Source organism: Copadichromis virginalis, linkage group LG22 (genome assembly GCF_057382275.1).
Source record: "Copadichromis virginalis isolate Kocher_CV1m ecotype Utaka linkage group LG22, C_Virginalis_male_GT1.1, whole genome shotgun sequence".
In the NCBI taxonomy this organism is placed as follows: Eukaryota; Metazoa; Chordata; class Actinopteri; order Cichliformes; family Cichlidae; genus Copadichromis; species Copadichromis virginalis.
The window spans coordinates 20146956-20162597 of NC_140638.1; the positions used below are offsets into that span (position 1 = coordinate 20146956).

Sequence of the window (15642 nt, forward strand, 5' to 3'; positions counted from 1 at the left end):
GAGCATCGGGCTCAGATCCTCTCCTATCTGCTGTATTAATAAATTCATTCTCTTTCATGTCATGTTCAGTTGAATTTTTTAATCAGGTCATTGAACATTAAACAACTTCCCGAGAAGGCTGCACTTTTTAAATACATATAGTGAATTTACTCTTTTCCCCCATGACTCATAAACCCACAAAGAATATCCAGAAAGAAATGCATGGTGTGTAGTGCAAGTAGCAAAAACACATCCTTCTTATTATGATGCAAGTGGACAGCAAACAATATTTTACTGCTGGAATTATGAATAAGAAAAGCTTTATTGCCCCATATAATACCAATGAATTTTAAAATGTGTTGAATACATTACAGAGGGTATTACAGCCTTGTTGCTTAGGCCACTGCGCTCATGTGCAGGCCAAGCCCCAGGCTTTGTTTCTCATGTGCATGCCACAGAGCCAAACATATTTTCTTCAGAGATTAATACGCCTTACAATTCATAGTCTATTACAGTACTAGAAGGTACTGTCACCTGCTTACTTATTTCCCAAGGGGTCACCACAGTGGATGGATCCGCATGACTGATTTGGCACAGGTTTTATGCCGGATGTCCTTCCTGATGCAACCATCCCCCAAGTTTGGGTTTGTGTCTCCTCCCAGTCTCGAACTGCCGATCTTTTCCTGATTGTAGATCATGTGTGTGTATTTATGTATGTATAAAAGAAAATAAATAAGCATAATAAAATGTTATAGAAACAAACAGAGCGAGAGATCTTTCATTCATTCCTTGGATCTGAAATCGTACTGTTCCAGCAGTTCCGGAAATGTGTCAAAATCCTGTTTAATCCAGAAGCAGGCCGGATATTTCTTTAATCTGGATTTTGGTAAGAGTCTGTGACCCTCAGAGCAGCAGCTAATGTTGCAACCTCCTGGGTTAGGTCATAGACTCAGTGTAGTGTTCACCCTCTTGATTGGTGGATTGTTGAGCCCATTATTGTTACAATGGCATCCGGTTGATATAGGTCTACTGGCTCATGCACTTTGTTTTTGGAGCCAAATGACACACAAAAAACTAACAAACAAACTGTAAAGAACAGTGATTATCATGTTCACATTTGAACGTATAACTCATTGGTGCTCTCTCCTGGTAAAACTATGTAATAACAAGCAGTAACTCATCGGGATAATATGGGGTGAGAGTCGCTACAGCTCACAATGTTTGTCTATTAAGACCTCAACAGTAAAACAGCCTCTGCACATCCATAATGTGAATTTTCCAAAGTCACCAGATCTCAAGGATACTCTACTGTATTGAGATCTGGTGACTTCGGATGCCATTTGAGTACAATGAGTTCATTGTCATGTTCAAGATGATCTGAACTTTGTGGCATCACTTCAAAAGATGGGTACGCTGTGGTTATAAAGAGGTGGACATGGTCAGCAACAGTACTCAGTTAACACTGTGCCAGATGGGCGCAAGAAAATATCCCCCACACCATTACATCAGTATCACCAGCCTGAACCATTGACACAAAGCAGGACTGATCCATGCCTTCATGATGTTTACACCAAAATCTGATCCCACAATCTGAATGTTACAGCAGAAATCTGATCCGATTGACAATGTTTTTCCAGTCTTCTACTGTCCAGTTTATGTGCGCTCCTGTGAATTGTAGTCTCGGCTTCCTGTTTTTAGCTGACAGGATTGGCACCTGCTGTGCTCCTCTGGTGCTGTAGCCCATCTGCTTCAAGGTTCAACATGTTGTGCGTTCAGAGATGCTCTTTTGCATACCTTGGTTGTAACAAGAGATTATATGAGTTATTGTTGCCTTATCAGCTCAAAGCAGTCTGGCTATTCTCTGTTGACCTCTGGTATCAGAAAGACATCTTTTGCTGCTCACTGGCTATTTTTTCTTTTTCAGACTGTTCTCCGTAAACACTAGAGTTGGCTATGTGGGAAAATCCCAGCAGATCAGCAGTTTCTGAACACTCAGACCAGGCGGTCTAGCACTAACAACCATGCCACATTCAAAGTCACTTAAATCACCTTTCTTCCCCATTCTGATGTTTAGTTTGAACTTCAGCAGGTCACCTTGACCAGATCTATATGACTAAATGCACTGAGTTGTTGACACGTGATTGATTTATTCATTGATTTCTTTTTTTTAAAATAGATTTTCATCAACGAGGTACTGACGGATGTACCTAATAAAGTGGCTGGTGAATGGAAGTTTTTGGGCATTTCTTTAGTGCTTTCTTCTTGAAATTTTCCATCAAACTCTTTTTTTTTGTTCATTTAACAGAAATATACACACCACTTATGCAATATCACTTCAAAGCCAAATGAAAAACTAACTGCTTAGATTTAGTCCAACAGAAACACAAGCTCCGCAGCTGGAACTCAGAAGACTTTACAAATCTTTTATTCTTTTAAAAGAATAAAACTTTAGTTTACTTTTATTGTTGATGACATACTTAATTCTCCTTGGCTTGGAGGAGACCAGTTTTAAAATGTTCTACCACTATTTATTCAGCTTCTCTTTGTTTAGTGTCTCTGTATCTAACTTAAAAATGCCTTGAAGATTTTCTATTGGATGTTTCTCCTGTAATTCTATTGGTTTGTTTAAATCACTCTTATACTGCACCGTTCCTCTCCTATCAGACTTCTGGAGACTCTGGGTGCTATTATCACATGTCCATCTATAAATTGACATCTTTACCATTCATTTAGCGTCATATGATCAGACTCTATCTCTATGCTTTACAGTCAGGGCCATGCAATCGCTGTGGCACCCAGATTTGTGCCATATATGCGGGAACCTGTCTGAGCTGGATAAATTAATCCTGGGCTCAATTGGATCAAAGATTGAGTTTACAATAGCTAACTTTCCATTTGATTTAGCAATGTTTTTTGTGTGGCACTTTCTGCCGAATAGTTTTTGATTGTTCACAAGAGAATTTATAATGCTTGTCATGTATTATTCAAAAATAATAAGCGACATTATTAATGTGTTGCATGCTGTAATTAACGGTGATACACAAACACCATCTCGTTTTTCAGTCTAATAATTGCTATTATGGACTTCTATGGTAGGGCGAACCACATAAGAGACATCATGAGGCAAAAACTTACAACAAAGCTACATGGTGTACCCCTCTCGCACAGAGTGGTACACAGGTGCTTCTGAGAAAGGTTAAGCTGAAACGTTAGGTCAATAAAATATGGATTAAAATGAGGAAAATGCTCTCTTGAATGTCAGCTACCTCGAAAGGCACACCCACACAGGTTCGCTCTGTGGCGGCTCTTTGTTTACCTATGGAAATTTGAGCCAGGTAAAGTGGTGACGTAGCCCTACCGGGTGCCGTCTGCTTCTTCTTCTTCCCCCTCCCTTCCCCCAAACACTGCTGTCATTAGCTTTCAAGTTTTCAACTTCTAACAGAAATAAGCAGTGACACTATGGTGCCAGCTCCACCAGTCCCTGTGAATATTTCCCCCGGTGTAGACAGGCTGGTGGAGGATGAGAGGTGAAAGTGATGCAATGTTCGTTTGCACCTGTGACACCCCCTCCCGCGGACAACACAGACACACACAGACACACACACACACACGAACCTGGCAGCAGCCTACCGAAGAGTAGGACGCTCGAGCCATTGGGTGGAGCAGCGGCGTCGCGTGCTGCGGAATACATTGAGTAGGTCGTTAAGGCTGCGCGCGGTTCGGCTGCAGATGCAGGTCGCTGAGTGGGAGCGCGAGGCGGGGGGAAATGGCGAACAGGCGCGGGCGGCGGTGCACCTTTTGAGGATATAGTAGGCACCGGGAGCGCAGGCAGGCAGAGAGGCGGCTCGAGGACAGAGAGAAGTAGAGGAACCATGGAGGACTCGGAGCCCGCAGAGGACGGCTTACTTGCGGGCTTGCGGTGGAACAGGAGCGCAAGAGACCAAGCTCAGCTGAAACACAAAATCCGGGATCTGCCGGGACTACTGAAGCACGGGCTTCACCTGCGGAAGAAAAGCGTGAGTACTTCAAACCGACCGCTGTCTGACTGTCCGTCCTTCCGTGTTTGATGTCTGGTGAAAGGTGGACGGGTTTTATTTTTTTTAACAGTCCCGACATCTCGCCGTGAAGGCTCTGAAGCCGTTTCGTAAGCCTGTCACGACTCAGGTGTTTGTATTTTGCTGTGAACAGCGCTGTCGCAGAGGCACCCAGTGTGTGTACGTGTGTGCGCGCGCGTGCGTATGCACGCTACATCCATAATAACCAGAACTGCTGTTGGACACCATACCTTCACACTCTGGTAGTCAAGGCAACACCACCTCCACCATATTGACTAGATACACCTACTTACATACACTAAAAATTAGACACGTTTATAGATGTGTGTATGTATATATATATATATATATATATATATATATATATATATATATATATATATATATATACACACATATATAAAGGAATGTGCGTAGGTTCACTGCTACATAACACAGTTATTTTGATTGCACAGTAATGTTCTGTAAGTGTAGTTTTTGTTTTTCAGTAGAGAAATAAAATAAATAATTATGACGAAATGACCATCACAAGTTCTGAGTCCACTGTGATGTATTCATATGATTTTTTCTGTTTAACTGTGTGCCTGCTCACCCAGAAATCAGAGATAACAGCATCAGACAGAGAAAGCATTCATGGGAGGACATAAAAAGAAGTCTGGACTAGCACCTACTTGCATTTTTGTTTGTGTAAATAACTTTAACGATGTATTGGTTATCAAACTAATGTCAAACGATTAAACATCTGATTGAGTCAGGTCTGTTCTTTGACGAATAAGCTATCCTAATATTTATATATCAAATCAGAATTTCCATCTGATGTATCTTTGAATTGTTTTTTTTCCATGATTGGCCAGCTAAGCAGTAACTGTGACTTGATGTGCCCAACTGTGGCACTAACACACCTGACAAGCCAAATGGCTGCTCAAAGTGTCAGTTCTGCTCATCTTCATCATCAGTGGCACCCAGGAGGGGAAAAAGGGAAAAAAATATGTCTCTGAGTTCCCTCCTTAGAGATCAGAGACTTGTGTGCCACTCCTTCCAGTCCCACTGGAGAAAGACGTGTTAAAAATATGCAACATTTGTAGTTTAAAGCCACATAGGACCAAAGAGATAAACACTTTGTCATGTTCCATCTGGTCATTTTAACTGATGTTTGAATGACCCACTGATCGGGGCCACTCAGTCTCCTGTTACCTGTTTGTATGATCCCGTTTTCCAGTCAAAATAAATCAGCAGCTGTACACGACAACTAAAGTGAGTCCACTCAAGAATGTTATTATAAAACCACCAGAGAACGGCTGCATTAGAGGGTGGATTTACCTCCTTTTGTGAATTAACCATGCTTTTTGTGCAGTACCCATGAAGGCGAACATAATGGCAGGCTTGAGTAGATGAAGAATCTTTCATTCTCTTCTGATATCTTGGTGTGAGCATTCTATGTTTGTGCGGGTGAGTGTGATGAAGCATAGGTAAGTAGTGTAAAGGTATGGGTGTTTTGCACAGACTGGTCCTCACCAGGCTCTTTTCAGTCGCCTCTGCTTCACCTGGCATACCCACAATACACTTTATTTTTATGTGCACAAAAAAAAATCAAAAAGTTGTTGGATGGGAGGTTCCTGGGATTGTTTTGCATTGCACTGCACCAGCACCTGAGGCACTTGTCTAAAGCTGCAACAACATATTTTGTGGCTCAGAGGTGGGTGATACATAGGAATAAGAATGATCTGACCACATACAGTAAAAAGAAAGCCCTTGCTGTCTTCGTTGATATAAATATATGCTTTTTCTTTAGTTCTGACTGTTTGCCCAACAAAAATCATGCTTAAGTAAACAATCTCCTTCCTGGGAACGCATCGGCTACTTTGCTGACTTAGTCTCTCGGAGTCACAGCCCATATATTTCAGTGCTTTGGTGTAGCCTGTGGATATATATTTTACATATAAGAGTTGTGGTTTTATCTGAGATTTTTAAAGTTAGCTTAACTGAGAGTTTTAAGATTGCTTTGCAGAGAATGCAACTGCTCATCTGGATTCAACAAAAGCTTGTTAATTGGTGATTGGTCATTAACACTGGAGAGTTTTCTGGTACCCTCCCACAAGATGCACATGTCTTGAGATATTTTACTTTTTAATACGTGTATCTGAAGGCATTCATAAGTCCTCAGTATCCTGCGTGAGTGTTTTTTTTTTCACATTATCTGATTCTTTAATGTTTGGTGACAGCTCATAAAGTGAATTGAGCTTGTTGTCCTGTACGGAGGCATCTGTCGCCTAAAGTTGCAGCCTGCAGCAGCCTCACCTTGAAAAATCCTGTCCTGCATTGTAGTCTGTTGTGACTTGCTCTTGTATTCAATTATTACTCCTTTATTGGCTGCGATGTGACAGGTGCAGGGAGATTTGCTAACCCTTTAAGGGCAGTTGAAAAGTCAGTAACCACAGTGCATTGTAGTTTTTCAATAGAGTTTGGCGAGTGGCTAATTGCAATTTGGCAAGTCGATTGCCATTTAATTTTTGTCTTGGTCATGTTGAGTTTGTTTATCAAATGTAATAATCTGTGTTCTTTAGTAAAATATAATGAATGCTGCAATGATTTCTGCCTTTCACACAATCAAGCCTTCTGTAGTGTTTCAGGCATTCAACCCATGCTTAAAAGCAACATCGGTTCAAAAAGCATGGAACTAGACCAACAACTGCATGTGTGGTTCTGCACCCTGATCATTTAATAGCATGTATTGTCTCTGCTGACTTGTTCATGTAGAGTCTGCAGGCAGCGGCATCCGTTATCTGAAGCTACATTCACGTCCTTTGGCTTAACGTTTCTCCTGGTTTGAAACCAAAATAATCCCAATTAAGTGCTTCATATCCTTTTAACAACAGCCTCTTCCGTGATTGTATTTACTGAAAGTGGCATGTGGGGTGCTGGGACTCCCCCCGGCTCGCCCTCTGTGCGTGTTGAACATACCTAAAAGGCAATGCTGCCAACAGTAATAAGAAAAACTGTCAACTGTTAGTTTCCCTTGAGCCAGATTCTGTGTATTGATGTCAGTAATTTTGTACGGTAATATAGAATTTTCTGCCATAATTGAAGAGGTGCAGAGACTTTGCGTTACATTAGCAGGAGTGCTTTGTATTGCCTGATTCTTGCACTTCCATGTGTTTGCATTCTTAAAGACAGCCAAGGAATTATGCATGCTAACTCTTTACCCCCTTTGAAGGACTACTAGGAGTAACCCTTGAAGCTCTTTTCTGAACTGAGCGGTTTCTGTCATATTTCACGGAAACTTACAGAACAAAATGACTGAGTGTGCATGAGGAGTTAGTGAGCTTAGCCTCTGCCAATTTGAAGCTATGCTCGGAAAAACCCGTAAAATATTCTAATGGACATCAAACCAAATTTGGGAGGTTGTTAGATGTTGTTTATGAGGAAAGAGTTAAAGATGGAGGGGGTGTTTTGAAAAAACAAATGTGGAGTGGCATATTTGGAGAAATAATCTTGTGCACTCTTGTGTTTGTTTGTTTTTTTTGCTTTGTTCTGTGGTTTTGTGGTTGCAGCTTTTAGCCTCGCTGCTAATGAGTTTATGATAGACTACATGCTGGAAATTATACTGCTGCCCCCACACAATACCAAGTTTTCATATCTAAATGGTACTTATAAAGGTGTGTTTTATAATACAATTGCTATAACAACAATTTGAAAAGTTAAGCCTTTGTGTTGATTCAAACTTGAACTTAAACATTCAACATTTTCTTCTGCAAACTGAAGTCAAATATACAGCATTCTGCTTTAGGCGGTAAGATGAGATTATGAAACCTTAAGCACTCTTAATGCGAGCTATCTGACTTTATGATCACTGTCTTAGAGGAAAGCTGGTGATATTTCTCAGAGGATGATCTCATTTCTGCTTTAATATGCACAAAAATAGTGGCTTGTGTTGTGTTCTATGTCTTCCAGCCATATTTCCCTTCCATAAGGCATCCTACCTTAATGTAAGTAAGATGAAAGACAACCGAGGAGTAGAGAGGCTCTTAATGGCCACAAACTGAGAAACATACTAATGTTATATCCAACGTTTATGTTTTTTGTTACCACTTTTGGAGCATTTGACATAGAATTGTTAGGTGCAATGAACATATGTGATGTTACGCAAGGGGTATTTACCCCAAATAATGATTATGTTGACAAAACAAAGTACAAAAAATTGCAGCCCTGCAGCTCTGTTAATTTCCAAAATTATTTTGGGATTCAAATGTCACACAATACTTTCTTAATTCAGCAAAGTAATAGCTTTAATTTTTTTTAAAAAATGTTAGAAAACAGCAGTCTACATCACCAGATGGTCTGGTAATGGTTTCAGAGGGCTACATCAAATCCAGCTAGTATTCAGTTCCAGACTTTGCAGCCTCATGCTAAAAACTGAGTGAATTAAATTTTCTTCCATAAATCTATGTTCAAAACACTTTTACTGCAAGGTGAAGTAGATTTTGATATAACTGTGTATTTTAAAGAGAAAATGTCTGACAGTCCTTTAGGTATTTTTATGCAGACTCCATGCAGGTTTTTTCTACATGTTCCACTGTGGAGAGGCTGCTCTGCCATAAAGCTCAGACTGATTGATGGAGTGCAGCAGTGATTGTTGCCCTTCTGGACGTTTCTCCTGTATCCACACATGATCTCTGGAGCTCAGCCATGCTCCATCAGGGTATTGGTCATCTCTCTTACGAAAGCCCTTCTCCCCCGATTGCTCAGTTTGACCGTGAAAGGGTTCTGGTGTATCCACGTTTCTTGTATTTAAGAATTAGGGATGCCCTCGGACAGATCTGCGCTTCAACTCCTTCTTGTGTCTGAGCAGTCAGTTCTTTAAACCTCACGCCAATGTGACGCCTTTCTAAATCCATTAAAAGTGTAGAAACATCTCAGAGATTATGCACAGATACAGGGAAAACCTAAGTTATAAGAGTGTAAATACTCGCAGGAAACCTTCAAAATAAGAAGAAATTGGAGATTTTTGATCAGGCAACTAACTCAAGACTGTTTTATTTTCTGTTCTTAGATGACAGAAACAAATAAAGACTAACTGAATGCGTTTAAGCCAAAGGTCATGTGCCTGCAGAAGGGCGTGGGCTGTTGGATAGGTTTCTTAACAGATTAACTGTGCCTTTGTGTGCTTGGGTATTTATATGTGTCTATTGAGCTATAGCTTCTTTGATGTCTTTATTTTGACTTGCTTGTATGACAGATGTGTTGAGGAGTCGACAGGAGCTTAGTGTGTGTGTGTGTGAGAGAGAGAGAGGAGGGTTTGCCAAGCATACTGTGCTACAGCTCTTCACTGTGCTCAGCAATCTAATCTGAGTAATCCATTTCTTGCAGATAATGACCTCGCTCTCTCTCCTCTCTCTTGCTGTATACACACTTTGAAGTCATCACACAGATAAGCGTGTCAGCATGTGCTCTCTCTTTATAGCTTTCATTCATCTTCTCTTCTCTTCTCTGTTATAGGATACAACATGGCAACATATTGTGCTTGTTTGAAATACAAATTGAAGCACAGACAAAGAGACAAGAACATAGCAGGCAGTTTTCTTTTTGTGTGAAACAGTATGAATGAAACACCTCTGATGCTGGTATGTGTCTGAAGTATGTTTGTGAGAAGAGATGATGGTAGAAGAAACAAAGACTTCGTGAGAGATCTGTATTCACCAGATGAGGAGAAACAGAGATGGAGAGAGAAGATACAAGGACCAGGACAAAAGAAAGTCAGAACAAGATAGCTACAGAGACACAGAAACAATTTATTTTGTCTGTGCGCTTGGCTGGCTGGTGTGCTCTACTTGATCCCCAGTCCAAACAGTGCACAAATACAGGAAAGAAGCTCTGTTGCTTACTAATATAAAGGAATATGTCCACAATGACCTGACATATTTCAGAGCAAACAACGTTTTACTGAAAATAATGACAGAGCAGATCAAACGAATACTCAAACCTCACATTTTATTTTGAAGGGGAAAAACTGCTTTTGGACCAGAGATCAGTATATTTGCATAAGGGGAGATAAAAAATGGACAAACCGATTAATGTGTAGACCTTTAAAGTGGTTTGCCATCTACCACTTCTAACGCGTAATGTGTGGCCTAAACTCGAAAAATATTTCATGACACAACTGAGACCTCCACAGGCAGCTAACTTGGTTAGCAAGATGAAGTAAAAACTCACTCTTAGGGTAAATGGGATGCAAATTTTGCCAAGTTTCCTTTTTAATAAAGCTTATAGTTAGGGCTGAATCAGTTGACCCTGAATCCACCCGTAGTTATGCTCCAATAGGTCTCGGCTGCTGGGGGCTTCCCATGATACATCGAATGTTTTTTTTCTACACTCACTTCTTTTCATCACTATGTGTTTATACGACACATCACCCCCAACTGGTCGCAGCAGATTGCTGCCCCTTCTTAAAGCCTGGTTCTGCTGGAGTTTTCTTCCTGTTAAAAGGACGTTTTTCCTTCCCGCTCTTGCGAAGTGCTTCCTCATAGAGTTTGTCTGATTTCTAGATACCAAAAGCATTTTTGGATCAGGGTTAAGTGTTTATGTTTCTGCTGTCAAATTGTGCAGCCGAACTGTACGAGCGGCACGCTATAGCTGACTTCCTTCATTTTTCTGTTAGTTCTTTTTCAACCCCTGAGGTTATAATTAATTTTCTGAACCCTGTCACCTTTAGAGAGATGCAAACTATGTATTTCCCCTGGTATCGTTTTTGGTCTTAGGTAATCCAACCAGCTTCTGGCTTTAGTTTTAAACTTAATGCCATGAGTAGGAGTGGTATTGATCTTCCCATCAGACTCTCATTAAATAAGCAAAGAAGCATATATCTCAGAAAGTGAATCTATTTCTATAATGAAAAGTAAGCAAGTGTTTTGTAACTTGCATTAAAAAGAAGTGCAGTCATACACTGTAGCCCTGAGTGTGTCTGTATGTGTGTGCGAGCCTGTGACATCACAGACAGTATCATCGCTCAAATGAGGATCTCACACACACACATACGCAGCGCCACATCTCACTAATCACCACTCTATTTCATTTTCTTGCAACTCAAAGCCACAGCCAAGCATTTCTCTCCCTCTCTGTCTTGCTCCCTCTACCACTCGTTCACGATTATAATTAAAACGATCTCTCCGTCTCTCACTGCCTCATCTCTTTTCCTCTCCATCTGTCATACTCTCATACTTTCAGAGACTGATGTCAATTGTTCAGCCTTCCTCTTTTCTTCCTCATCTTGCACATCATCACATTTGTATTTCTTCATCTAGATCTGTCTGCCACAGTTAGGTGCTTTTCATTTGATCAGGTAATGTTTCTGAATCGCTCTGCTTTCATCTGGTGGTTTGGTATCGCCAGCCAGCGAGAAGCTAAGGGCAGCAACGACTGCCTGCAGTTGCTCAGTTCACTGCAGAGGTTTCTGCTGAGAGTCAAACCCACAACTCTGTCAGTGATCCTGCTTCACTGACTGAGCTCCCAGACCAGTTGCACTCATGTTGCAGAAGGTTCTTATCTGTCTCTTTTTAATGAATGATGGCAACGTGATTGTCATTCTAATACAACCCTGCAGTTTCTGTTTTATCTCGAGAGTACTACCAAAGCATTTTAAAAGCAAATACTAGTATGTGATATTTTCTTACCCCAGATCAACTGATAATGATGCTAAATTGTCCTATTTTTTTTAAACCACTAGAAGAAAAATTGTTATTGTTAAATTTGAAAGAAAATCTTTATAAATTGTGTCTGGCAGCAACTATAATATTTATATGGGATGTGTCTCTATTCAGTTTTACTAACAGTGGAGATTAGGAGAGGGGTACCACAGTTGAGTGAAACTGAGGGAAGTGAATGCAGAAGAGTGCAGTCAGATTTTAATCCACCATGCAATTTCCTGATGGAAGAAATGCAATAACTAGCCAAATGAATTCTTCTCATCAAAACTGTTTAAGCTGGGTATTTTTGCATGACATGGTAATATAGTGACCACTTACAGGACCTTTGTGTACTGGAAAATAAGCTTTCAAAAATCCAACACAGACAGCAGGTTTTGCTTTAATGCTCTCCTGTATTTTTGCATTCATTTTGTCCTGTTACACAAGCACTGGATTTAACAGATGGCAACAGGTCATATAGGGTGACGAATTTGAAGTTTCTGGTTCAAATCATCTTAACTGTGTATGGAGGTGGTCAGGAGAGAGTTTGTGTCTACAGCCATCTGTAACAAGGGAGCTCTGCCATAGTTTAGAGCTGTGTTTTAGCCAGTGGTGGTGGGGATCGTGTCAAAATAGTTTGAGGTATGAAAGCAGAAAAGTGCCGTAAGGTTTTGCATACCTGGATAGAAAAGCACACAGTGCAACACAGAAATCAAAATCAGTTGTGGATTGGCCTCTCCGGAGCCTGAACAGTGCTGCTGAAGCAGTGTGGGATCATGTTGACAGAGAACAGAACAAAGGGCAGAAAAAATCCAAAGAGCAGCTTTGAATGTCTTTCTACTGAGCTATCCCTGAAGACTCAGGCTGTATTGAAGGATAACGGTGGCCATACCAAATATTGATTTTTCAAGCTTGTTAGAACTGTAGTGTACTGTATTTCTCTGTATGCACACATTTTGATAAATCACTGCATCTATTTCTGTCATGTATTTTTATCTAGCAAAATGTAAAGAAATGAGGGTAACTGAAGACTACACAGTACTTTACATAGTGCCCCTTCAGAGCAATAGTCACCTCGAGTTGCTTTTACACTATGACAAAGTCATGACTTAGTGGGACTTGAGTATAATGAAGGCATCATTCACATTATTAGTAACACCTTTGCTCTATATGAAGTGGCAAATACCTAATTTCTTCTGTCTGAGCGGAGTTATTTGAGATAAAAACGAATAAGACAGCCACTTCACCTGGCAGGTAGAAGCTTGTTTAAGCTAAAGTCTCTTACCACACCTTGTTTAGAGAGAGGTGATTTTTCTATAACTGAAGAGTTAACTTCGAAAAACCCCGGGCTACACCAGTGATGATTTAGGTGTGGCATTATAAAGTGGAGTTAATGTTTATGTAAATGGTCATCCTGTCCTTAGTATCTGTGCTTGAATGAGAAATATTTGTAGAGATTTTTCATTTTGACTTTATTTATTTTCTGCTGGTCACTGTTAACAAAGGTTTTTTGTTCTCTCAAGTGTTGAACAAGCTTTGTCAAAGACTGGGGGAGGTGAATAGTAACAGGTTATGGATAAAGTAACACGTTTTTTTACAATCATTGTAGCGAGGTGCTTTTGCAAAACTAATATTAAGTACTGGCTACATATCTGCAGTAAAGACTGCATTAGAGCAAATGTTTTCATAGTTGGTTTAGTCAGGTTGTACTACAAATGGGAGTTTACTGTTATACAGTAAAATGTAAAGCATATAGTAAAGCATTTTTTTGGATTAAGGTGGTAAATTACAGTTTTTTTAAATTATTATTCTACTGGTTGAATGTTATGCTTGATTAATTCCTGACTTCTCAAAGATGTCCAGTATGGGTATAAAACATTTTATCTTGGGTTTTTTTTTTGTAGCTTATTACAGGTGGTTTAATAAATTTATTAAATTAACCTCTGTACCTCATATACAAAGGGGTCTTTATTCTTTGAAAAGGAACATAAAAAATTACCAGTTGTTGTATTTTTAAACCACAAGGAGTCATTAACTGTTAAGACCCACTCAAATGGGGCTCTTAGGAAGCAAGACAAGGAGTTAGGAAATGACATCATACTGTACACACTAGAGTGGAACAGAAACTGTGGTCTCTATGAAGTTCGTTTGCGGTCTACTTGATCTAACAATTACTATCAATTTTAATCTATTTTAGGGCTAGTGTGTCAACACGGTCTCAACACTGTTATCTTCCTTCCCTGGCGCCATAATAATCCATAAAGATTAACAGCTTATTTTCTGATTAGGGAAGTAGAGGTGCAGTGGATACACCTAAGGCAAATGCTGTAAAATGGTGTCATGATGGTGGTAAGAAGAAAGGATTTATTGTAGTGTCATTGTTACGATGTGATAAGTGAGCTGGCAGTTGGAATTATATTGCTCAGGATTTGAACTGCTGTAGTTTTCCGGGTTTAATGTCAGAGAGAAAACGCTTCTGTTTAAATAAGCAGATTGTGATATTTTTATTAGATAAATTAATAGCCATGTTCTTGAGGTTTATTAGGTTTATTGCAGTAACAGGTGTTAGCATGAAAGCACCCAATCGACTGGAAAGTAAGCTTAAACAAAACCTAGTCGTTTGGGAATGGTAAAACTGGCCTCACTCACCTCACTCATGTTTGTTTAGTGTATTTACTCTGTGTGTGTCATTTTGTGTGTTTTGGCTCTGATGGCTTGTGTTTTGTGTTTCAACAGCAATCACCTGACACTATCCCCGGACCAAGCACTGGACCTGCTGTACATAAGGTAAGGGAACACTCGCACACATGAAAGTGATGTCATACTTTTAGTTTTGCTGTCAAGCAAAAGTGTGTTTGTTTAATCCCAACACAAATTACATCAGTGGGGATATTACCTGAGGGTTTTTCCAGGCTAATTTCACCAACTACACAGACGCGTGCACACACACTACACACACAGCGTTAATTTGAAATTCAAATATGTGTGTGTACAGCACTCTGAAGACCTCAAAGATTAAATATCACACAGGAGAAGTTTTCCTTTCAACACCGGGGAAAAAAGAGCCAAAGAAAGAAAAAGTAAAGCAAAGAAATCAACATCTGAGGAGGAGCTTTGGTGTATTCAAAAGCAAATCTGTTACTTGTGCCAAAAAATGTTTGTACCTGCCAGGTTGTTTTGCCCCTCAGTACTTTGTATTTTTTATTGGCTGTATGTCATTATATACTTAATGAAGTCTCCATACACAACATCTGATGTAGTGCCTAAAGCATTACAACTCTGAAAACCTTTCCATGAACACCTATGCAAGGAGATCTTTGAAAGAAGAAGCTGCAGTCTTTGCTAGGCCATTTTAAATCTTGCTATGAAGTTTGTCTAACAAACAGGAGGTGAAAACTAACTGAATCTGGTAACTGAAAGCTAGACTAATCAATAAACCTGGCGGGTTAGTTTAGATGATGATTATTAGTCAGACAGTTAAGACTGATCTCCACCTTACAACTTTGGGCCTCGTGAGTATGGATGAACTGAGGCTATTCGTTTCGCAGGCTTTGATGACATTACTTTGCCCGCCCCCAATAATGATCAGAAATTCTGCTTCGAGTTTAGAAATTTTAAATTCTTCCTTTATAGTTTGATGAACAACCACAAGCTAGTACCTTAAAGTTAAAGGGGTCCTGTTGTGTTTTTGCTTTTTGTTTGTTTGGTTTTTTTTTTCAAAAATCTACTATCACGGTAGTAAATGTTCATATTAAACATAACCAAAGTTTCAGTTAATTAGGAAATTAACTCAGACTTCAAACCACTTTAAATGTTCCTTTTCCAATACTTTTTACCTCGTCTGGTCAAAGGACAAATGAACTACTCCTGTAGTATTATTAGAATGTAAGCAAACTTTCACACAGTGGTCACCTAATGGGTCCTCAGTT

The 15642-nt window shown here is 39.8% G+C and overlaps 1 protein-coding gene across 1 annotated transcript in view; it reads left to right on the forward strand.

Annotated features, from left to right (window-relative positions):
- The first annotated feature begins 3615 nt into the window (after positions 1–3615).
- The window catches only part of rapgef5a (Rap guanine nucleotide exchange factor (GEF) 5a), a 48782-nt gene continuing 36755 nt past the window's right edge, over positions 3616–15642 (forward strand). Inside the window, exons 1-2 of the mRNA XM_085447112.1 lie at positions 3616–3995; positions 14450–14500. Coding sequence (XP_085303238.1) covers positions 3852–3995; positions 14450–14500 — 195 coding nt within the window. The 5' untranslated portion in view covers positions 3616–3851. The remainder of the gene's footprint in view (positions 3996–14449; positions 14501–15642) is intronic.